The following is a 23497-nucleotide window of genomic DNA, read 5'->3' as shown; positions in this document are numbered from 1 at the left end:
TTATTAGCTATGCAGAATGCTATGGTAGTTTGCAGAATAAAAAGTAATCACATTGCTTTTTCACCAAGATTTTCTAATTTAAGTAATTTTTCTTCTATTTTTCATTCAAAAATAGGCTTATAAAATTTCTTTGACACAAGAATATTTCTTTGTATAGTGTATTAATTTAAATATCAGAAGTAACCATTGAGATTCCCTGTGTGCTGATTATATACACATGCACAACTCCTACATTTTTTCCCTATTATGTGGTCTGGAAATGTTTTGTTTGTTCACTTATTTTCATTTCATTCATTCATTCCCACCCCAATGAACTTCCAGAAAGAATATAAAGGTATTTCCTTCACACATATATTTTCTGATTCAACTCTCACAGCAGCCTTTTATGAGGAAAGCAGTGCTAATACTGGTTTCTCCCACTAATAGATAAGAACCTTGACCATCAGAGAGGTTGTATTTTGCTCAGAGTTGCACAGTCAGTGGCAGGGATGTTATTAGAGTAGAATTAGAATGGGTTATTCCATTCTGTCACTGTTGTATTTTCTTACACATATGTGACTTCCTCTAATTACAACTCAGTTGTACAGATTCAGGTTGAGCAGATTCAAGCATTCAAGTGAATATCTGACAAATATTCACTGAGCACCTGTTGGGTGCCTCTAGGTGTGGGGATGCAGTGGTGAGAACAGACGTGATCTCTGCTTTCACGGAGCTCAATAAATAAGTAAGCACATAAATAAACAAGGTAGTTTTCACATAGTGATATTTTCTTTGAAGAAAATAAAATGAGATGGAAGGTGATGGTGGGACGTAACCTTAGTTTGTAAAGTCAGGGACAGCCTCTTTGAGGAGGTGCCAGTAGGTGCCTTCTCTCAGTGAAGGGTAGCGTTAGGTATTTGGAAGATACAAAAATGATACAGCTTCCTATTGCCCTCAGGAAGCCTGTGACATGGAATTTCCCTAGTTTCCATCTTTAAGGCCAGCCAACAGTTGATGAATTTTTTTATTCAACTTATTTTTATCTGATATATTCAAATCTGCATGTTAGAATTTTAAAATTCTTGCATAGGACCCAAGCGTTGCATTTTCTCCAGACTCTTCATTCACGACTTACAACTTCTGATAATACACTACAGTTTCTCAGTTCTCATGTGATTATTACAGGAGTGAATAGACATCCTCTCTCCATCACTTTATCCCCACTTTTCAGATTTTTTTCAATGGTGTCTATGCTTTTCTTGCTTTTCTAACCTTGCATTTATTTCCCTGCAGATCTCAACATCTGCTGAAATTTGACTACTCAGGTTAGTGAAAATTTGCCCATTTATTAGTTTTGTGCCTTAGGCAGTATTCACCAGCATTCTCCTACTTGAGATGAATAAGAATCTTTACTTCTCTGGCCACTTGTGTGTGACTAATTAATGGCAAAGTTAAATATCTGCAGAACATTTTCATCAAAAAAAAAGCTAGCTGGGTTGTTTTTGGGTTTTTTTGGAATTTTTTTCTTTCGAATTGCAATACACTAGCATAGGAACATGATAGGAAGACATTATGTAATTAATACATAAGAAATCTAGAAAACTGATTATTTACAAATAAACTAAAACAGAGCTGCTGCTTTTAGTAAGGTAGAGTAAGTTTGTCATGTGTTCCAAATGGTATTTATTTAGCCAAAAATAAGTATTTACAAATAATTCAACAATAGTTTTTAGAAGTGATGCATGGTTTATTCAGGCATGAAAATTATCCCTAGAATGTAGGCCCCAAACTGCTAAAAGATTTAAAATTTGGAGGGAGAACGAAATCCACAAACATTTAAGAATATCTAATTTTAACTTAAGTTGAAAAGCAGCAGTAGCATATTTTTGTTAGGCCCTTATCCTGTATAATGTATTCAATGTAAGTATGGGAAAGGCTGGTGAAAACTGTGGATTTATCTACAAAATACATTGGGGAGTTTTGTGTGGGGAGTGTCCTAACACCTCAGGAGATGATAAAGAAGAACCAGGTAAGGTAGGTCAGACAAGGGTAGGGACAGAGCCTCCTTTCCATTGCTCCATCCCCAGCACCGAGCATGTGCCTGGCACACAAATACTTTTTGACCAGTTTGAGGCTGAGCTATAGGTTGGTTGAATTGCTGGAATATGATGTCTACTAATTTCCCTACTCGTGACTACTTTTCATTCTAATAATACTTTATGTTCTTCAAATTCTTTTTTCTTTGATCCTCAATATACAACCCCTGGAGGTGAGAACAGTTTTATCTCCATTTTATAGGGAAAGGAGTTAGTTGCTTTTGAGACTTTCTCTGGCCACATACAAATAGTTAGTGACAGGGTGTGGTTTAAAGGTTAAATAATAGAAGTAAAAGTATGCTTATCTAGACTAGTGTCAATGTGGAGTAATTTAAAGATACGGAAATGGGTGGCTCAAGGTACATAGTCAGCCCTGCTGAGGTGAAACAACACCTCTTAGGCCTTGTACCATCTTCCAAGCTGCTTCCAGGAGAATGGGATGCCTAGGTGACCACAGCCCAATAAGTAGCCTAACAGATGACCCACGCTCTTGACCCATGTACCCATCTGTGCAGTTTAAAATGTTGCCATATGTTGATTATTTAATTTACGAAGCATTATAATAGCCTCAACGTACATCCGGTATCCCTATTCCTACTTAACTGTATCTGCTTCTGTGAATACATTTTTTCCTTTTATGTTTCTTTCTCCTCGGGAGCTGTCTCAGGGACTTCTCACGATTCCCTGCCAGTGTCTCCTGTTCTTCAGCTCTCGGGGCTGCCCTGGATCCTGGAGTAGGGGTTGCCCAGTCCTAGGGTTCCTGTCCTACCTCTTCCTTGTGAGGGGCTTTCTAAGTTCTGTATCACGTTCACCTTCACAGCCACCCTGTCACACATCTAGAGCAGTGTGTCAGACCCAGTGCCTCCTTTTCTCTCCTGAAACAAAATTCCTAGGTCATGAAACCTACCTATATACATAATTTAAAAAAAAATCAGTAATGCCCCACTTGTAATACAAGGAGAAATAAAAAGTAATTCTTGAATAAAATAAAGGTAATGCTTGGGATATATGTGACAACATAGAGGAACCTTGAAGACATTATGCTAAATGAAATAAGCCAGATACAAAGTCTATTATTCCACCGAGATGAGATACCTAGAGGAGTCGAATTCATAGAGACGAAAGTAGAATAGGGGCTGCCAGGGACTTGGAGAAGGGGGGAAAATGGGGGTTATTATTTAATGGGTACAGAGTTTCAGTTTGAGAAAATGAAAAAGTTCTGGAGATGGATGGTGGTGATGTTTGCACAAGAAGGTGAATACTTAATGCCAATGACTATACACACTCAAAACTGGTTTAAATGGTAAATGTTATGTGATATAAATGTTGTTAAAATAAAAAACAATAATTGGAAAAAAGGTAATGCTTGGACACAACTATATCAGAAAGATAAAAATAGCCTCCACAGATTTCCGAAACAGCCCCAAGAGAGTGGTACTGCCACTTTTGTGAACCAGTGTGCAGTATTGGTTTGAAACTAAGAAACTGATGCCCAAGATCTTAGACTCAGTAAGGAGTAGAGCTCATAATTTGACTCCAAAGACTTTTTTCTTCCTCCTATGCCTAGGCCTTCCAACTCTCAGTCCACAAAAGTTTTCTCTTTGCCGTGCCAGCTGCCTTAATCCAGACCGCTCAGGCTTTGTACTTCCTTATCTGTCCTAAAGGGGTGTGGTCCTTTTCTTCCTGAACACTAAAATCACAAGACAGAACTGAACATGTTTAAAATAATGTTAATCACCAACACCCCCAAACTCTGAAATAGTCTTATTCTTAAGAAAAGGGTAAAAAATCGGGGTAGACAATCTCAGAAGTATGAGAAAGCGACAGCAGTGGAAGGAAAACTTTTCTGGGCCTAATCCTAACAATTGCTTTTTTCTTTTTGGACGCCCCTGCAGCATGCGGGATATTAGTTCCCCAACCGGGGATCGAACCCATGCCTCCTGCAGTGGAAGCTCGGAGTCCTAACCAGTGGACTGCCAGGGAATTCCCTAATCCTAACAATTTTTAATCTTCATTCAGATAAAATTTTTTTTGAATTTTATGTGATACTAGGGAGAGAGTTGGCAATTAGATAACTCTTAGAATTAATAGAAAAGACACTCGCTATGGTGTGCCTTACGAAGACTAGAGGAGAAAGGAGGCCAGATGGCTTTTGGTAAAAGGGTTCTCTAGCCAGCACCACTAGTCTGAGGGAATCTTAGTGAGGAGAGGGTAGAAGAAGGTAGAATTTTCATGGAAGGATCAATCTTTTTTCACTTTAGAATTAAGGGCAAAATTAAGCTGAATTAGAACTAATAGTGCTCTAATTTCTCTCAAAAATTAGATCTACCTTAAACAAATTAAAATTTCAGTAAAACAACAGTCTACACATCTTTCTGTGTTCAAGAAGAAATAGAACCAATTATGATAATTTACAAAATATCTGGCTTATTAGCATTATAGCCAGGGTCATTAAGTAAAGTTATAAAATTACCCAGGAATCCTAGTGATTTAAGTAATACTTTCTGAAATTATCCCTTTCTATTTTAAGATGAAGTCTATCTTAAACTTCTAAAATTTAACCTTATTGAACTAGCCTTTTGTTGGGTATATTTGTTCAATTTGGACTACTTTTCCAAATTCATGCAATTCAACTAATGACTGCAGACTCCATAACCCACACCTATCTATTTGCATGTACATTTAGCTGATAGGTGATTTTATCACCAGATAAATCCAGGAGTAAGTTTAAAAGAGCATATCCGCCCCCACCTTTTTTTAAACAAATACAAACATAGAAACACATGATGCCTCAGAAGAGCATTAATCACAACCAGGAGTCCACATCTTCGGAGACCTTTCTATCACCGTGTATCTTCAAAGTACTCTACTAAAGCGTTAGTCAGGCGGTCATGCAGTGGACCATGGCTGAGGCCTCCCGAGCCATCTTGACCAGAGTAGAGACAGTCTACCTCCTTCACAGATGGGCACTGTCTTAACAATTCACAGTCCATTGTGTTCATCCCAACTATCCAGGAACCAAGGGTCTGAGAGAGTGGTGACCCTGGTGTGCCAAGAATGAGACTTCAAGAAAGAAACTCTTCAGAATCATATTTGAATTTAGGTGGAATGAATAAAAGTTTTTTAAAAAATGGATTAAACATCTTTCATTGTTCTGGAAGGACTAGAATAATTTTTGATAATTTGAGAAATATCTGACACAGAAATTATTGTCAGGGTCACTAAATAATTTCAAGTTACCTAAAAATCCTAGTGACTTATTTTTTATTTTAAGATGAAGTTCATCTTAACTTCTGTAATTCAGGATTATTTGAACTGGTATCTGAATCCAAATTGGTTTTGACAGACACTTCCTCTAGAACATGTTGCCAAATCTTGATCTGATCTAAATAATGCTATGTTAAGGATGGACTTTTCTTTTTTAATCTAAGGAAAATTATTTTTCAAAAAAACAAAAAGAAAAATGAAGGGTTTAAAGAATTTTTAGAGTTAGAAAATGTTTTCAAAATCAGACCAAGGTTTTCCAAACCATTAGCTATCTTCCTTCCGAACTCTTTTTCTACCCCTTGGTGGCTGTTAAATAATTTTCCTGGAAACTCTTCCCTCTTTTTTTCTCAGTCCTGACATTTATCTGTCTTAACAGCGCCATGTGTGAATACTTGCACTATGGAAACCCATCTTAATGAAATGGAAAGACTGGCCGTTTAAAAAAACAAACAGAACCAACTACCCATGCCTCCTAGAGTCCTGCCAGGCCAAAGGTCTGCCCTCCACTGGGTCAGCTGCTGAGCAGGCAGGCGGTACCCGCACCACGGGTTTAGTCATGTCAGATATCTTACTAGTATAGAGACAGTGGGCTGCCTAAGATGTTAGTCCTTAAAAATGTTGGCAGGCAAGGAAATTCTGCGTTTTCACTTCAAGTACATCTTGGAGCTGTTTTATTTCAAAGCAGTTTATCAAATTTAACAAGTTAAAATGATGTTTTGAGGCTGACCTAATCAATGACTGTCTTATGGCTATAGAGTCCGATTTCAGTATTATATGATATAAAGGGCTTAATTTTATGTACCCATATCTATGGACTTAGTTCCCTGCTATCTTTAGTCACCTCACTGGGCTTGCTGGTGTACACTACCCATGTAAAACTTCCTCAGGGAATGAATGCCCTTTCTTCCTTTTCTTAGCAAAAACAGAGATAGAGAAAACACAGTTGTTTAAAAAAGAAAGAAAAAAACCAAACCAAACCCTCGTTCCATTCAAAAGATTTCTGTTCATCTTTCTTTGAAGTCAAAGGGTAATATAAAGTTTTGATTTGCAGCAAAATCTGAGATTATCCATTAACCACTCTAGCAGGCCCTCTACTGCCTTTCAAATGTACATCTAATTTTTAAAGGGACCAGGCTCTTTTCTTTGTGTTTACCTTTCAAAAAGTATATTTAAGTAGAATGGTCTTTTAGAGTTACGGAGTAGCTTTTCAGATGTTGAAAGGATATATTCTTAGAAAAACTGCATACAAATGAGAGGTAACAAGCTGAAACTTCATGCAAATGAGAGGCAACAAGCTGAAACTGCTAATCTCAGGAGTGAACAGCAAGTGAGAAGTACTCTGAATGCAGCATCTCTGTTGGGAAGTAGGAAGCTGCAGAAATCATTCTGAATTCCACAACCCCTGAAAATACTGTGTAGCATTTACTATCCCATTTTTGAATGTACCGCGTAAATGTAAATGATACAGGTCCCCTGTCCTCGCCAAGAGTTTATTCTCAGACACAGAAGGAGTGCACGTGACTACCTGTTGCCCACCTTCTTTTCAGCTTGATGGTATGGATCTGAAGAGGAGGGCAGAGGATCAGGGAATCAAATGCTCACAGACAAGGACAGATGATGACTGCTGTCTGGAATCTGTTAATCTCCCAAAGGGCGTAGTAACTGCAACAACAGTGGATGATAAATATTGTCATTTTGTTTTGTTTTTCCTCAGTCCTGCAAAGGCAGTTGTAGTTTCATTAGTCCCATAGCCTGCAGTGCTCTATGGGGCCTGGACCGGGGCACAAACCCGGGTCCCCTGCATCGGCAGGCGGACTGTCAACCACTGCGCCACCAGAGAAGCCCTCCCTTCTTTCTTAACTACTATACACCCCCAAAGATGTATAGTTTAAATTGTATATGCCAAAGTTTTATCATGTTTTTATGTAATAAGTTACATAAAAGATATTAAACAAAAACCACCCATCCCCTTAAAAAGTTGTGTGTGTGGAAGGACAGTAAGGCTAATGACCATCATGGCATGGCCAAATAACACAATCTTAGAAAACAGAACTATAAGTAATTATTAGACTTTTTTTTTTTTGGCTGCACCGTGTGGCTTGTGGGGTCTCAGTTCCCTGACCAGGGATTGAACCCGGGCCCTCGGCAGTGAAAGTGCCGAGTCCTAACCACTGGACCGCCAGGGAATTCCCTAATTATTGGACCTTTTGGACCAGTGACCTCCTTGTTTTGCAGATGCGTAGCATCACTGGATTTCAGGGGCTTCCGTAAAGTGAGTTGGGATGCCCTTCTGTTGGGCCATCTTCTGTCGTGAAACCATTTGTCAGGGAGAAGCTTGAGTTTCTAATGCACTTACGTCAGCTGTATTGGACCTGGTTTTGTACTATGGCCACCCCAAACTGAGCTTCCTTCATGGTTGACTCTCTGACAGCCAGAGGACTCAGTCTGGGATCTCAGTGGAAGAGCACTGTCTGATGTCTCCAAATGTCTGGTACTGAGGCTCTCTGTAGGGAAGAGGTAGAGAGGGGAGAAGCCAGGGCTAGGCCGATCCAGCAGGAGGGTCACTTTCTTAGGCTGCTGCCCTCGACCTCTCAAAAATGGCTCTGCCTCTGGGCTCTAGTGAGGGGGGAGGAACTTCTCTCTTCATTTGGCTGGTCAGAAACATGTCATCTATAGAGAGAGGCTGAATCACCATTTACTTGAAGTGGGGATGGTTAGGAGGAAAGGGGGTAAACTGTGAGCTAGTGTATCTTTCACCCGTGGATAAAGAATGAGCAGATATTATGGGATTTAAGTTCTTGGTTATTTTTGGATAACAAAACAATAAATAGGGTTTCACACAATCCAAAAATGGCTTCTGTGATTAGCGAAAGTTGTTTGAATGATGGAAAATGTTTCAGGAGCAGGCAGCGTTCAAGCTGTCAGTCAGCAAGGCTCTGGTAATCCCTGAAAGGTGTGCAGCCCTGGAGTAAACACATGTTTAGAATAGAAACAAAAGACTAATTCCCTAAAGGCACTTGCACATTTGGATAAAGTCCACTTTAAACCACTGCCGTACAAAATGGCGTTATCCCCTGTGTAGATAGTGGCTTCTAATATAAGCTTTGCATCGGTTTAAATAAGTTAGGTTAAATACGGAAACATCTGTTCAACATTTTCATGTCCCTTTCCATGTGACTCTTTATGGGAAGTAATCAGTTTTGCCCAGCGTTCATGCATTCTGCTAAACTAAAATGTGTGCCAGTCTCCAGAGGATAGAGAGATGGGCAGGGATTCGTAGAATAGTTGGTGGCAGTCATGGGAGGCCCAGGCTGCAAGTAGAACACGCCAGCTTTCCTGGGTGCTACTCCCTCACCAAGAAAGGCTCTCTAAGATCCAGAGATGCAGCCTCCCCCGATTCCATTCTCCAATCACCCGGATTCCCTTACTTCCTGACAGAAATCCAAAAAACAAAAACAAAATAAACCTCAACTTTATTTTGCAAATTTTGGCTGAGGGTGGGGAAGGAGGTATTAGAAGCTGTAGTTCTTGCTTTACTTAAACAATGACAACAATAATAAAATTCAATGAAATAATGCCCCTTATAGCTGAAGAAGTAAGTTTCCACTTAAGTGTAATTTGAATTTACCAAATTTACCTTATTTCAGGAGACCCAAAACATTTCACCTCATTATTTCTTTTAAGGATTACAAAGTGTAGAGCAGGGGGAAAAAATAAACGACTAATAAAGGATAATAGCAATTTGGCAGGCACGTGTTCTTAGTTTCATCAAAAGAATGACTAGCATATTCAGTCTTATTTGAATACTAAAGAATGTCTTAAAAAGTTATTCTAGATCCTTTGGGTGTTTCCTAAAGTGGATTAATACATCAGAGTCTGGATTCAAATTCCAAATAAAGCTGGTGAATACACATAATTATTATCTCACCTGCCTTAGGTCAGGTTATTCATTTTCTTCAGAATTGAGCTGGAATCCATCTCTGATAAGGACTTGGAGGAATTAGCCAGTTTGATGTCACTTTTATCAATAGCTGTTTTATCTTCGTGACCATAAGTGAATTTCTTAGACCAGCACTGTTCAGTAGAAATATAATGCAAGCCACATATGTAATTTAAAATTTTCTAGTAACCACATTTTTAAAAGTTAAAAAAAAATGAAATTAGTTTCATAATATATTTTATTTAGCCAATATAGCCAAAATATTATTCTAACATGGAATCAGTATTTTAAAATTATTGAGATAATTTTTGTGTTTTTTTTTTCCACTAAGTTTTCTAAATTTTTTTTTTTGCGTTTTACACTTAAAGCACATCTCAGTTCAAACTAACCACATTTCAAGTGCTGGATAGCCCACACGTGGCTAGCACCTACTGTACTGGACAGCACAGTGCTGACATGGTGAGGCTCGGCAGCAAAGTAGGGAGGCTTTATCAGTCAAACCAGGAGTTTGAGCTTTACCCTGAAGGCTGTGGGGTCATAGCAGAGCAGTGTTATTTTTAATTTTGAACTTAACCAGGTGGTCTCAGAGAATGCAGGTTAGAGATTCAGGAGTTGGGGGCTGTAGCATGAAGCACGTTAAAGGCTGTTGTAGGGGTCCAGGTGAGGAGTGACAACCCAGACTCAAACACTGGGGGGCACATGGACCAAAGGAATAGTGTCTGAGAGATTTAGGAGGTAAAATCATCAGAACTGGGTGGTGACTGCAGGATCTGAAGGGAGGGAGGGGATAATCTAGGATGGTTGTCCAGTTTCTAAACCTGGGTAGCTGGGCCAGCAGTAGTGGTGGTAACTGAAACGGAGGGAGGCAGGCTGTGAGGGGGTGAGTGCGGCAGGGTACCAGCTGGGCCATTGCGCTTTCCGGCAAATTTGCTTTGCAGATTTTCAGAATTCAGGCCAGCGTTTGGTGTAGGGGACAGTGAGTCTGTTTGAAACAACTGTTTGTTATAATAGCTCAGTGATTTCAGAGAAAGCAGTGGGAGTACAGACATGCGTTTTCTCCTTGCTGTGAGCACAGATAGGTGATCACTGAGAAAGTGGAAGCGCTGAGCAAGAGGTGGGAAGCGCGGAACTTAGGGGCCATGGGAGCAAAGCTTGTGTTAGACAGTGGGTGCTGAGCCGCAGGTTTTGTCACCCATTATAACACCTGCTAGTCACACTCCTTTTAAAACATTGTTGGGTTGTAGATTTGCAGTCACTATTCGAAGTAGACTGTAAATTGAGGGAAAAGGTCCTTTAAAAAAAAAAAAGGCTACAATTAATACCACTATTAACTGTGTGTCAGGCACTAAGTTCTTTACAGAGATACTTAATCCTCACAAACACCCTCTTGAAGTGCTGTTGCTGTCTCCAATTTACAGACAAGGAGACTGAGGCCCTAGAGATTAACAACTTACCCAAGGTCACAAGGCTAGCAAGGAATGGAACCAGGACTTAAATGCAAACATTCTCTCTCCAGGCCTTTCTTCTTTCTGTTAAACTGACTCTATTTTTATCTGTTCTAATGCCACACAAATAGGCAAATCCTCAGGCAGAGAACCTTATGCTTTTATCCTGTAAGCTCCAGTATAACTTATTTCAGTTTGGTTCAGGTCCTCCTAGAAGAGATGAAACTCCAGAATTGAGCCTTAAACTACCTTTCAGGGGAGCAGATGATGACTGGATCCTCGGGTGACCTTGTGAGGACAAGGTGGCACGGTGTGTTCAAAGGTCTCTTCCTTTAGCTCATGGCCCAGTGGTAACTGATAAAGGGTGTGCTGGTTACTTTTTATTAAAATTTTTTAAAACCCCCTTATAAATATTCTTATTTATAAACAAGCTAAACCATGTTAGCTTTTCTTCATGTGTTCTCATGAAAAATTTTATAAATTTTTTTTTTACAGAACAAATTTTATAAATATTTGAATTTGGAAGGGGATGAGAGTCCGTAACATGGTAGAGACACAAAGGCATTTGTACAAAGCTTCAAAACTTGTCCAGTTTTCCTACCATATTCAGTGTGGCTTCTTTCTCTTTGGTCTACAGATGAAACATGTGAATGAAAGGTTTCAAGATGAGAAAAATAAGGAGGTGGTTCTCATGTGCATTGGCGTCACTTCAGGAGTTGGACGGCTGCTCTTCGGCCGGATCGCAGATTATGTGCCGGGTGTGAAGAAAGTTTATCTACAGGTACTTTCTTAATAAGCCTTTTTTCCTCCAGCAAAGTTATCCTTACCACCTAATGGCTCATTATATGTACTTATTTGCTTAAATTCTTCTGTAAAAATGAGAAATATTTTCTAGAACCTAACTTTTACAAGCAGTTTTTCAAGGGCAAAATCAGTTACGAGTTTTGGGTTTTCAACATGAGAAATTGGCGAACAAACAACAATCTTTGTCTTGTCATGAAACTCCACCGAACCAAAATGGTGTTTGCCCATTGTTTTTTCTAAGAATGATTTATTTTTGGCATAGTTCTCATAGTCACGTGCCTTTTGCAATACCCTGTGAAATTCAGGGGTGTGCGTGTCTTCTGAGTTTCTTTACTGCAGATCGCCTCCTGGGTATTGTGGGGTGTGCTATTCCAAGATCACGTCGACACTTATTTGACAAGTATTTAAGTGACTCCTCCGTGCCAGACACTGTGCTAAACGGTACAGATGAAATATGGTCTGTGTGCTCAGTAGTTAATGGTCTCCTGGGAAGAAAGATAAAGCAGTGCTGCAGCACAGTGGAATAATGGTATGCTAGATGGGTGCCATAGAAACATAGGCACAAAGCATCTAAATCACTAGAGGAGGTTTGAGCAGGCTTCCTGGGCTGGTGGAGTGTTAAGAGGTGAGTAATAGTTAAATAGATAAGGAAGACAGAAAAGGGTGTTTGTTGCAAGCAGAGGAAGCCACATGGGCAAAGAGATGTTAGGTCTGGGAAACGATGTTTGAATGGACTAAAGAGAGAATAGTAGATTGATTGGCTGAGGGATAGGCAGGAGTCCAGTTGGGAACGGCCTTTACGAGCACAGAAGAGGCTGAACTCTATCCTGAAATCTACTAGGAGCCATTAAGGATTTTAAGCAAGGGAGTGACATGACATGAGTTGTATTATTATTATTTTTTTTTGGTGGTACACGGGCCTTTCACTGTTGTGGCCTCTCCCGTTGCGGAGCACAGGCTCCAGACGCTCAGGCTCAGTGGCCATGGCTCACGGGCCCAGCCACTCCGCGGCATGTGGGATCTTCCCGGACCAGGGCATGAACCCGTGTCCCCTGCATCGGCAGGCGGACTCTCAACCACTGCACCACCAGGGAAGCCCGACATGAGTTGTATTTTATAAAGCTTAACCTAGTGACTGTGAAGGGTGGAATACAGAGGAGGAAGGGCGAGAGTTCATACAGTCACAAAAGGCCACATATCATGTGGTTCCCTTTATATGAAGTGTCCAGAATAGGTGGATCCTGACACAGAGAGTGCAGCCTAGTGGTCGCTAGTGGCTGGGGGAAGGAGGGTATGGGGAGTGACTGCTCCTGGGTACGGGGTTTCTTTTGGGGTGTTGTAAATATCCTAAAACTAGGCAGTAGTGATGGTTGTACAATCTTGTTGTTAAACTAAAACCCGCGGTGAACTGTGCACTTTAAATGGGTGGGTGAATTCTTTGGTATGTGAATTTATATTTCAATAAAGCTATTGTTATTATTTTTTTTAAAAAGCGGAGGCACAGGGACTAGTTGGAGAATATTGAAATAGTCTAGGCAGGAGGAACCAGGGCAGAGATGTTGGGATCAAACAAGGAGTAAAACAGGGATACAGGAAATGAGAATTCAGTGGAGCCGCCTAAGCTGGGTCTGAGATTTGTGGCTCAGGTAACAGTGGAAGGTTTTGCTGTTTTATCAAGATCAGTAATTCAGTAGAACAGAGTAAGATGATGAGTTTGTTTTTGCCATGTTAAGTTTGTAGTGCTTGTGGGAAAGCCAAGTTGAGTTTGGAGCTCGTGGGAGAGCGTGGCTAGGAGACCTGTGGGACTTCGGCATTCGTGGGCTTGTATGAGGTGAGTAGAGCGTGTGCAGGGGACACGCTCTAAAGGGAGTGGCCAGCCTGGTAGGAAAAAAGCGAGGCACATAGTGTTTCCAGGGGCAGGAGTGGTCAGCGGTGTCAGTAACTAGTGAGAGGGCAGGCACGTTAAAGACTAATAGGTTTTCACTGGATTTAGCAACAGAGGGGAGTTTCAGTGGAGTGACAGGTGCAAAAGACTGATCATGATCAGCTGATTAAATGGAAATACAGGCAACTTTGTCAAGGGCTTGGCTGTGGAAGGAAGGTAAAGGAGAGACAAAATGGGGGCTTGGGACTGGGGATTGAGCACGTCCGTTCACTGTAGAGATAAGGGGCAGTATCTGAGCAGGGCCTTGAAGGAAAGGTAGAACTTGGGCGAAGGACATGGTTGGAAAAGACATTTATTACAGATAAATTGCCTTTAATTGATTTGAAATAATAGCCATCCCCATTTACTGAGCACTTCCGTGTGCCAGACGATGAACTGAATGCTGTACGTACATTATCTTCTTTCCTCCTTGCCCAGCCCTTCGAGGAAGGTACTGTCGCTGTTTCCACTTACGGATGCCAACACGGAAGAACAGAGAAGCTACCTCACTGTGGGTGTTTGTGTATAGGGCCAGGCAGAGAGCTGCAGGAAGGAGTCTGGTCACACGGCTAGAAGGAAGTGCAGACAGCTAGTAGAGTGCTACTTTTTAAAATATTCACTGTGTTAGGATCATTCCCCCTTTTATTAATACCCAACTGTGGATATCCCTGTCGAACACTTAGCAGATCATTGTCTTGTTCTCAAGTGTCAAGGGAGCCCTCTAATGGAAATTGGTTGTATTACAGACTTTTGGCTTCCTTTCATTTATTAAAATAAAGGAGGAGTGCCCATTGTGCCCCAAGCACCAGCCCAGACCCTGGTAGGGGTGATACAAACAAGACAGACGTGGTCCCTGAGTTCCTGGAGCAAGACTTGAGGCAGGAGAAAGCTGGGAGTGAATGGGAACTCAAGAAGACAGGGAGAGTGGCCTGGGAAGAGGTTGGGAAGAGGAGGGCCCAGATTAAACAGGGCCTTGAAATCCCTGATGCAGACATTTTACTTGAAGTATAGTAGGTCTTTGTTGGGGAATGACGTGATTTTACATTTTAGTCGCTGTGGTCGCTCTATGTGTGGAGGCTGTATTACTGGGAGGGAAGCAGGAGTGCTGGAGAGAGGGAGACCAGTTAGGAGGCCAATACAGTGTCCCGGGTCGAGGCGATTGGGGCCCAGACTAAGGTGCTGTGATGGATGAAGTCATGGTATGTTTTATACATCAGCACTTTACTCCGGAACAACTATAACTTTAGAAAGTTTCCCCCTACAGGCAGGGCAGTCGGGTCACTTACAACATACTGGGGGCACATACGTTAGTATTTCATGTGATTTATGAAAGAAAATATAGCCTTTCCTAGCTTGTCCCATGTTTGGTCTGCAGTTACACGGCAGTGCGTTAAGAATCAGTAATTTCGTTTTGGATGAAAGGTTAGTCACAGCCTGGCTTCTTTTAGGTCGCATCTGATTTTTTTCATCCAAATGTGCAGCGTGTGTAGCACCTGGTAGTGCGGGCTGAGTCACAGGCGAGATGACTGCAGTCCAGCCCGAGGAGGCCCGTGGAGGAGAAAGGCAGCCTTCAGTGTGTCCTGTGCTGCTGGGAGCCACTGACAGCACAGGGGCCAACGCAGGCCTGCCCCACACAGGCGGCTGGGCTCACCACCCCGCTCTGTCTCTCCTTTTTCCTGGCTTCCCTGCCCCAACTCCCAAACATTCAGTGTGGGTTTTGATTCTTGGCTCTTTCTTCTCTGCTGCGACCAACTCCAGCTCTGCCTGTTTGCTTATTCTTCCTTCTCTCCCTGTCTCCCTGCCTGGCTGTCCGCCCTTTGGCGGCCTTTAAGGGTTGGAAGGCTTCTGCTGCTTATCTTCCTCTCCTGCCTTTTGTTGGTGCTGTGTTTTCTCAGACGTGCCTGTTCCTTGCTTTCGTCTGTTACAGCTCAGCCTGGTGGGGCCATGGCAGTTCCCCTCCCTCTTTGTCCCCATCACACGGGTTTTGAGTAGCCTCCGGGCCCAGAACACACTTCACAGCCTCCCACATGTTCTACTTTTGGGGCACAGTCATCTTGGGTTTGGGAGGCCGCAGAGTAGAAAAGCACAGGCTCTGGAGTGTAATATGACTTGTCTCTAGATCCGGCAGAGGGCTGTGTGAGGACTCATGGTGACAGCTTGCTTGCTTATTTATTTATTTATATAAATTTATTCATTTTATTTTATTTATTTTTGGCTGTTGGGTCTTCGTTGCTGTACACAGACTTTCTCTAGTTGCGGCGAGTGGGGGCTACTCTTCGTTGTGGTGCGCAGGCTTCTCATTGCGGTGGCTTCTCTTGTTGTGGAGCACGGGCTCTAGGCACACGGGCTTCGGTAGTTGTGGCTTGCGGGCTCAGTAAGTGTGGCTCGCGGGCTCAGTAGGTGTGGCTCACGGGCTCTAGAGCGCAGGCTCGAGTAGTTGTGGCGCACAGGCTTAGTTGCTCCACAGCATGTGGGATCTTCCCAGACCAGGGGTCGAACCCGTATCCCCTGTGCTGGCAGGCAGATTCTTAACCACTGTGCCACCAGGGAAGTCCCAGTGACAGCTTATTTAAAGTGCCAGCCCAGAGTGGATCATTAATAGATCCTTGCTTTTATTGTTTTAGTATTCTGTTAAATACTGAGGCAGATCCTGGTTTGGAACAGGTATCAAGAAGGAGACCTTGGTTATCCTGATTTGGGGATCTTTGCTTATAGGTAACAGAGTTTGGGAATATATCTTACACTTCTGCTTAAGAGTTCTGAATTTAAACTTCCATCAGGGTCCTGGGTTCCAGGTATTTTCAGCCTAACAATTCTAAATGCCGAGCAAAGAGATGACCAAACTGCATTAATGATGAATAATGATGGTTAAAGAAAATCTTTGCAAGGGTTCCTGGAGTACTTTATTAGGAGAGGAAAGGCTATGTCCTGGTATCTTCTCAGCCATCTTTCTTAACTTCACAGACCTGTTTTTCTAGTCACCATTAAATTCCTGCAGATTTGTGTGTTTAATATGTAACTGTTGTAAAAGTGTGAAAGTGTTTTTCAAAGGTTTGGAAGTTGTAACTCTAATGACAGAATCAAAAACTTTGGGTTTAGATCACTTTCCCATCGTGTCAGATTTCTCTGTGCCATGGACATACTGAAGTGTGGACGTCATATCCATGTATGTAAAGCAGACAAACCCAAACAACATGTGTGTACACAGAAAAGGTCTAGGAGGCTCACCAAATTGTTGAGCGGTTATTCCTGACGAGGAAAGTGGGAATGGGTTGAGGGTGGGAGGGGCTTGAAGGGAGAGTTTCATATATTACTTTATATATTTTTCTAAGGTTTGAAATTTTTCAAGAATGTATTCATGAGTTACTTTTGAAATTCAGAAACTTTTTTTGTAATTTAGAAAAATTAATCACTTTTGGATCCAACTTCCTGTGTAAGCTTCCTTTTCTGGTTGAAGTAGAATGAACTGATCAGCGTTGTCCAGTTTTCTTTTTTTTGTTGTTGCTGTTGTTGTTGCTTTTTGTTCCCTTTTAGCATTTTATGTTTTCCTGAAGAAACATTGGGATAAAGGTACATGCTTTACCAAACATAAACTATTTCCCAAATGGCATCCAAATATTTAGTAGTTCCCCAGCCTGAGATTCTCTGTTCTTGCCTGGGCTGTGGCACTGGGGCCAGTTCCCCCTCCAGGCAGAAATGGTGGTACTCACGTGCCGTGGGGAAAGTTGAACAGACTCCCTGTGAAGCACTTCCAGAGAACTGTGTGCTTTAGAAGAAGCCAGCCACTTGGCTGTGCCCTAAACACTTCCCTTTAGTGTGATGGACCTGCAGATCTCTGCTGCCAACTACTGGGTTCCTAGCCAGAGGCTCTGAAAGTCTGGAAACTTCATAGTGAATAAATTTATAGGAGCAACCCTTGATTCTAACTGTGGCCAATTGTGTGCCCGCCTCTGAAAGTGCCTTCTGTTATTCAGGTGAAGCTCATTTTTCCTCTTCAGTCATATACTTAGATTCCTGAGCAAAACTTCCCTTGACAGTTCTCGAAAAATGCTCTCTTTGTGACAGAAATGGGAACGGTAATAGCAAAAAAACCCCCATTTTTTTGGTTTGTTTGTTCTTAGGTACATAAACTAACTTAAGCGGGGGTTATTCTTCTAGAGCCTGTTAAATTATGACAGGAGATATTTCCTTGTATGGTTTTAAGAAACAAAAGCAAGGAAGACATCTCAACAGTCAATGCCTTATTAAATGTCAGTGCCAGAGCCTATAAGAGGATTAGGAACCTTTGAATCTCTTATTTAAATCTAACCAGAGCTACTGCGTTTGGGGCGGAAAAAAAGATTGTATGTAACACTAAATTTATTCACCTTTCAAACTGGGGCCTAGTATCTATAGATCAGTAGATGTTTGGGGAAGTGATGAACCTCCTACACGCAGTGTGTTAAATAAACCTTGGCCTGTGCTGCTTGTGGCTCAGATGTCCCTGCATGTGGGGAATATGTATGTCCTCACCAGCTTGGCCTGCTTACCTCCTAATTTAGCTACATTTGGGGTAGTTACATCTGCTGAGAAAGAGCAGTGTTTCTCACTACTATAGCTACAAATAAGGCAGAAGTAGCTAGGTATTTTCTGAGAAATGCTAAAGAATAAATGTGTAAATTTCTATAAATTCAATTCTTAAAGAAAAACCAAGAAATTTTACTTTTAAATAACAACTAATAATTTTTATTTAACAATTGTTATTAAAATTTAACAGTTTTAAATATTTGAAAAAGAATATAAATTAACATAATTTGAATTGAGAAAAGGAGAACTTGCAGTCAGGTAAAGTATTAAGAAGTAATATGCTCAAAATATATAATAATAAATTTGAAACTCTTATATGATTTCTATTTTTACAAAATCCATTGTGTATCTATACACTAGCAATCCTTTTTTAAAACAATTAATTAATTAATTAATTTTGGGCTGTGTTGGGTCTTCGTTGCTGCCCACAGGCTTTCTCTAGTTGCGGCGAGTGGGGGCTACTCTTTGTTGCAGTGCGCAGGCTTCTCATTGCGGTGTCTTCTCGTTGCAGAGCACGGCCTCTAGGTGGGTGGGCTGCAGTAGTTGTGGCACTTGCGCTCAGTAGGTGTGGCTCATGGGCTGTGGAGTGCAGGCTTGGTAGTTGTGGCACATGGGCTTAGTTGCTCCGCGGCATGTGGGATGTTCTCGGACCAGGGCTTGAACCCGTGTCCCCTGCATTGGCAGGCGGATTCTTAACCACTGCACCACCAGGGAAGCCCCTCTTATATGATTTCTTACAAAACTGACCAAAGAACAAAAAGTTGAAGGGGCCAAAAATGGATAGAAAGATCAGGATAACTAACATAAGTGCCTCGGTCTCGTGTTACATAAATTGGTCCAAGAAAACATTTGTTTATTGAGCAAAAATGACTTTGGGCTAAGCTTTCAACAGTCACTCTGGTTGTCTTACCTTGGAAGAGATTTGTTCTGAACAAAACAGTAAAAGAATAGGAAGCACATTGAAAGCTTACCTAGTAGAATTACAGTTGTGTGGTTGGGAATATTTGGTATGTGGCTTTACCAGTTAAACCCATTCCATCTGGCCCCGTGATGTCCTAACATTTTACTCCAGGTTCTCTGGAATTTGTAATGATAGATACCTTTCTAAGATTCAAGTATTTATCTTCTTTTGTGTTTGTAGATAGAGTAAAAATGTATCTAATTAATAATATTAGGATTTGTCTTTATTAGTTTTTCAATAAAAATAACTCAAATCTTTACTTACTTGCTAGTTTCAACCCACTTTCTACATTCTGATTTAGCTTTAAATCTCTTTTTGTGTAGATGGGCAGCATCAGGGAGTCTTTTTATCAAGGTCACAGAGAGTTAGAACCCGGTCTGTCCCTCTGAGCCTTATTAGTTCTTTAAAATCTATAGGCTGCAAACCCAGTAATTACCCACCACTAAGAAATTATGCTTATGCTTTGAGGGAAATTGGATTGGAGAAAAAGATGTTCAAGTAGAACATAGAATATCAGAATGGGAGATTATGTTCTTTAGAAAATGTGAAGTGCCAGACTTATTTTTCAAATAGCCAACTCAGAGTCTTAAACTAATTATAATTCTACCATAAAGCTATATTTTAATAATGAAGAAGAAAAATTGATTCAGCTATATAATATGTTGCTGTCAAAAAGCAACCACCTTGGAGTTTAAAACCTTTTTCAACAGTGTGTTTCTTATTGTGGGGTCAGTGGACAACTTGTGTCAAAGTCACCTGGGGAGCTTGTGAAAATCACCGTTCCCAGATCCCTGTTCCTCAGGTGATCTTGATGTGCACTAAGGTTGTGAGGGGCTGCCCTGAGGCATGCAATCAAGCTTGGTATGCCATAGACGTGCCTAGTGGGTCCTGGGAAAAACAGAGCAGATGAAGACGGTGATCCAGATGGCTGCTTTATGTGGCCTCTCCCTTCCTCCCCAGCCCCACTGTCATCGGAGGGTACCCTCTAGAAATTGTTCCACCGTTCCCTGCTACCTACTGCCCAGGCAGACCATGGGTTCCAGGCTGGCTCCATCCAGGGTTACTAAACCTCCCAGCATCATTCTCTTCATCTGTAAAACGGGGAAAACATTAGTACCCATCTCATAAAACTGTTATGAGAATCACGATCTGAAGTCCTTAGAAAAATGCCTGGCATTTCATAAACATTAAATAAATAATAGTTGCTATTATATGAATACTTTTTTAAAAAGCTGATTCTTTTTAAAACATTTCTTCCACTAATGAGTGAATGATCCAATTTTAATTAGTTCTTTGCCTAAAAAAGCTATTGAATTGGCCACTCCTTCCTTTTTTGTACCCACCATACTTTGAATATACAACAACAGCAACATCTAGAACACTTCATGTGCATTTATTTATTTACATGGTCATCTCCCCACAACCCAAGGGTAGGAACCAGGTGTTATTCACATAGCACCGTACACAGAACATAGCACAGTAGCTACCAAATGGCAGGGAAAATCAAGTGTTGGATTCTATTAATTACTCTAACGCCAAAATGAAAGTGTTCTGTGGTGCAAAATATTTCTCAGCCTTAACTCTGGGGTGCTTAAATAGGGTATATCTATGACTTAGCATCAAAAGACAATGTTTGAAAATATTCTCTGGCAATAATCGTCATTGATTTACACTGTAAACAAAACTGGATTATATAAATTAGTTCTTAGGATGTTATAGCAGAACGTGTTCACTGTTGTCACTGCATGTTATGCATCATATATTTCCTCTGACAGTCAAAATTTCATTGGAATTTGAATAATCAAAATTCAGTACACATTTATAGAATATCAAATCATAGTTACTTATTTTAATCTCTCTCACTTGATCTACCTATGCTCACCATGTCTGGAATATTAGCAGGCACTATATTCTAAATTGATTATTTAAATATCTAAAACTTACATCTCTGTATTCTCCAAACTGGAAGCTCTGTGATGTGAAGGACGGATCTGGCTGGCATATTTTCATTATGCAGAGGACTAATACCAGTAAAGTGCATATAATTTCAAGGGTAAAAATTTTAAATCATGTTTGATGAGTGAATTTGAGCTGATATTCAAAGAACAAATATGTATTGAGCAGTGCCCAGGTACAAGATCCTTAAACCTTATAACATGTAGTTCAAAGATGACTTTTGTACAGATTCTGATCTCAAAGAGCTTTCAGCCTGGAAAGAAAAGTAAGTATATAAAAATCCTTACTTTTGGGCTTCCCTGGTGGTGCAGTGGTTAAGAATCCGCCTGCCAATGCAGGGGACACAGGTTCGAGCCCTGGTCCGGGAAGATCCCACATGCCATGGAGCAGCTGAGCCCGTGTGCCACAACTACTGAGCCTGCATGCCACAACTACTGAAGCCCGCGTGCCTAGAGCCCATGCTCTGCAACAAAAGAAGCCACTGCATGAGAAGCCCACGCTCCGCAATGAAGAGTAGCCCCCGCTCGCTGCAACTAGAGAAAGCCCGTGCAGCAGTGAAGACCCAATGCAGCCAAAAATAAAATAAATAAAAATAAATTTATTAAAAAAAAATCCTTACTTTCTTCTTGTCCCTTAATGGAAATATTGAGAAAGTGCTAGGGGAACTTGGGGGAGATGATTATGGGAGTTGATTATGTATATAAAATCAAGGCAAACTGGGCTGAGGAGGTGACTGACCAGTAACCACTTAAAAGTCCTAAGCCTGTTGCTCAGTAATAGTGATGTTCACTTTTCCCGAGAGCAGAGTTGACATTGTGGTGTCTGTCCTAGGTCCTGTCCTTTTTCTTCATTGGTCTGATGTCCATGATGATTCCCCTGTGCAGCCTCTTTGGGGCCCTCATTGCTGTCTGTCTCATCATGGGTCTCTTCGATGGATGCTTCATTTCCATTATGGCCCCCATTGCCTTTGAGTTAGTTGGTGCCCAGGATGTCTCACAAGCAATTGGATTTCTACTCGGATTCATGTCTATACCCATGACTGTGGGCCCACCCATTGCAGGTAAATTATATTAATTCATAGCATTTTCTACTATAGGTCCTAAGTCTCACTTATATGTTAAATATATTATTATTTATTGGTTTCTGGTGTCTTGCTTTGTATGTGCCTTATCTATAACATTTTTAATAAGACCAGCTGTAGATGGCATGTTGGAAAAATTTGCCGATGAGTCCTCTTACTCTTACTGATATCTAAAACTCTCAGTGAAATGTATAGCAGTTAGGTTCTGGACTTTGAGCTTTCAGAGTTCCTGTATTTCACTTAGTATGTGTTTTGGAGGAATAGCAGTGTGATTTCTTTTTAGGAAGAGGTGAAGATTCTGAAAGATTTCTAAATATGTATGCTTTGTGTAACAGATCATAGCCCCCTGAAAAGTAGTTAATGAAAAATAACAGTTAGTAGAAACAACCCAAGTGTCCGTCAGCAGATGAATGGATAAACAAAATGTGGTATATCCATACAGCGGAGTATTATTCAGCCATAAAAAGGAATGAAGTGCTGTACTGATACATGCTACCAGGCAGATGAACCTCAAACACGTGCTAAATGAAAGAAGCCAAATACAAAAGGTCCCATATCATATGATTCTGTTTCTGTGAAATATCCAGAATAGGTAAATCCATAGAGACAGAGAACAGATTGGTGGTTGCCAGGGGATGGAGGGAAGGGAGATTAGGGAGTAACTGCATAATGGGTGTGGAGTTTTCTTTTGGTGTGATGAAAATATTTTGGAACTAGAGAGAGGTAGGTGGTGGTTGTACAACATTGTTAGTATACTAAATGCCATTAAAATGGTTAATTTTATGTTATGTGAATTTCACCTTTAGAAATCTTCTGAATGATAGTATAAAGATGTTTCACGTTCAGTATTAGTTGGGTGCCACTGTAAATTATTATAAGATTTGATAAAATTATAAGATTTGATAAAATTATTATAAAATTTAAATGTATGTACTGTCATCTGTGTCTGGTATCTGAGTGGCTCAGTGAAAGTTCAGTTCAATTCATTCTCATATTCAGAACCATACATATCACCAAATTTGCCAGTCGGGAATCTAGTCGTGTCTCAAGCAAGCAGAACCACTACTGAACAGACCAAATAAAAGATAAGTTCCCAAGATCACAGTCTCTTTTTAGGGAAAACCCTCCAGTCCTTCCCCTCTCCCCCAGGTAATACACTATTTTTACATCTTACAAGCTTAGTTTGTTAGGGTTTCCAAGTCCACAGCAAATTACAAGCAGCACTTTCGTAGAAACGGTGTTTGCTACTAGAAGTGACTATAACAGATCAAGAATGAAGGAGTTAACAGGAAACTTTCAAAGCAGGCAGAAGAACAGCAGGAGGTTCTGAGGGATCATAGTATTACAACCAAACATATTAATTTATGTTCATAAGGATGAAAGGTTCAGTTATATGTGGAATGTTCTGATTCAGGGGATAGGAAAAGCATATATTTAGATATGTTGTATATTTTAGGTTTCTATTTGGAATGACCATA

The 23497-nt window shown here is 40.8% G+C and overlaps 1 protein-coding gene across 2 annotated transcripts in view; it reads left to right on the top strand.

Moving 5' to 3' along the window:
• SLC16A10 (solute carrier family 16 member 10) overlaps window positions 1-23497 on the top strand; it is a 133407-nt gene that overhangs the window by 105014 nt on the left and 4896 nt on the right. For both annotated transcript variants that reach the window (XR_003002693.1, XM_024740948.1), the window contains exons 4-5: window positions 11365-11508; window positions 21770-21998. Coding sequence is in view for 1 of the 2 variants with exons in the window: in XM_024740948.1 (XP_024596716.1) it covers window positions 11365-11508; window positions 21770-21998 (373 nt within the window). In the remaining variant the exon portion in view is untranslated. The remainder of the gene's footprint in view (window positions 1-11364; window positions 11509-21769; window positions 21999-23497) is intronic.

This window comes from Neophocaena asiaeorientalis, unplaced genomic scaffold, assembly GCF_003031525.2.
Source record: "Neophocaena asiaeorientalis asiaeorientalis breed wild unplaced genomic scaffold, Neophocaena_asiaeorientalis_V1.1 scaffold203, whole genome shotgun sequence".
In the NCBI taxonomy this organism is placed as follows: domain Eukaryota; kingdom Metazoa; phylum Chordata; class Mammalia; order Artiodactyla; family Phocoenidae; genus Neophocaena; species Neophocaena asiaeorientalis.
The sequence above is the reverse complement of the archived record's forward strand: the minus strand, read 5'-3'. Positions and strand labels throughout refer to the sequence as shown.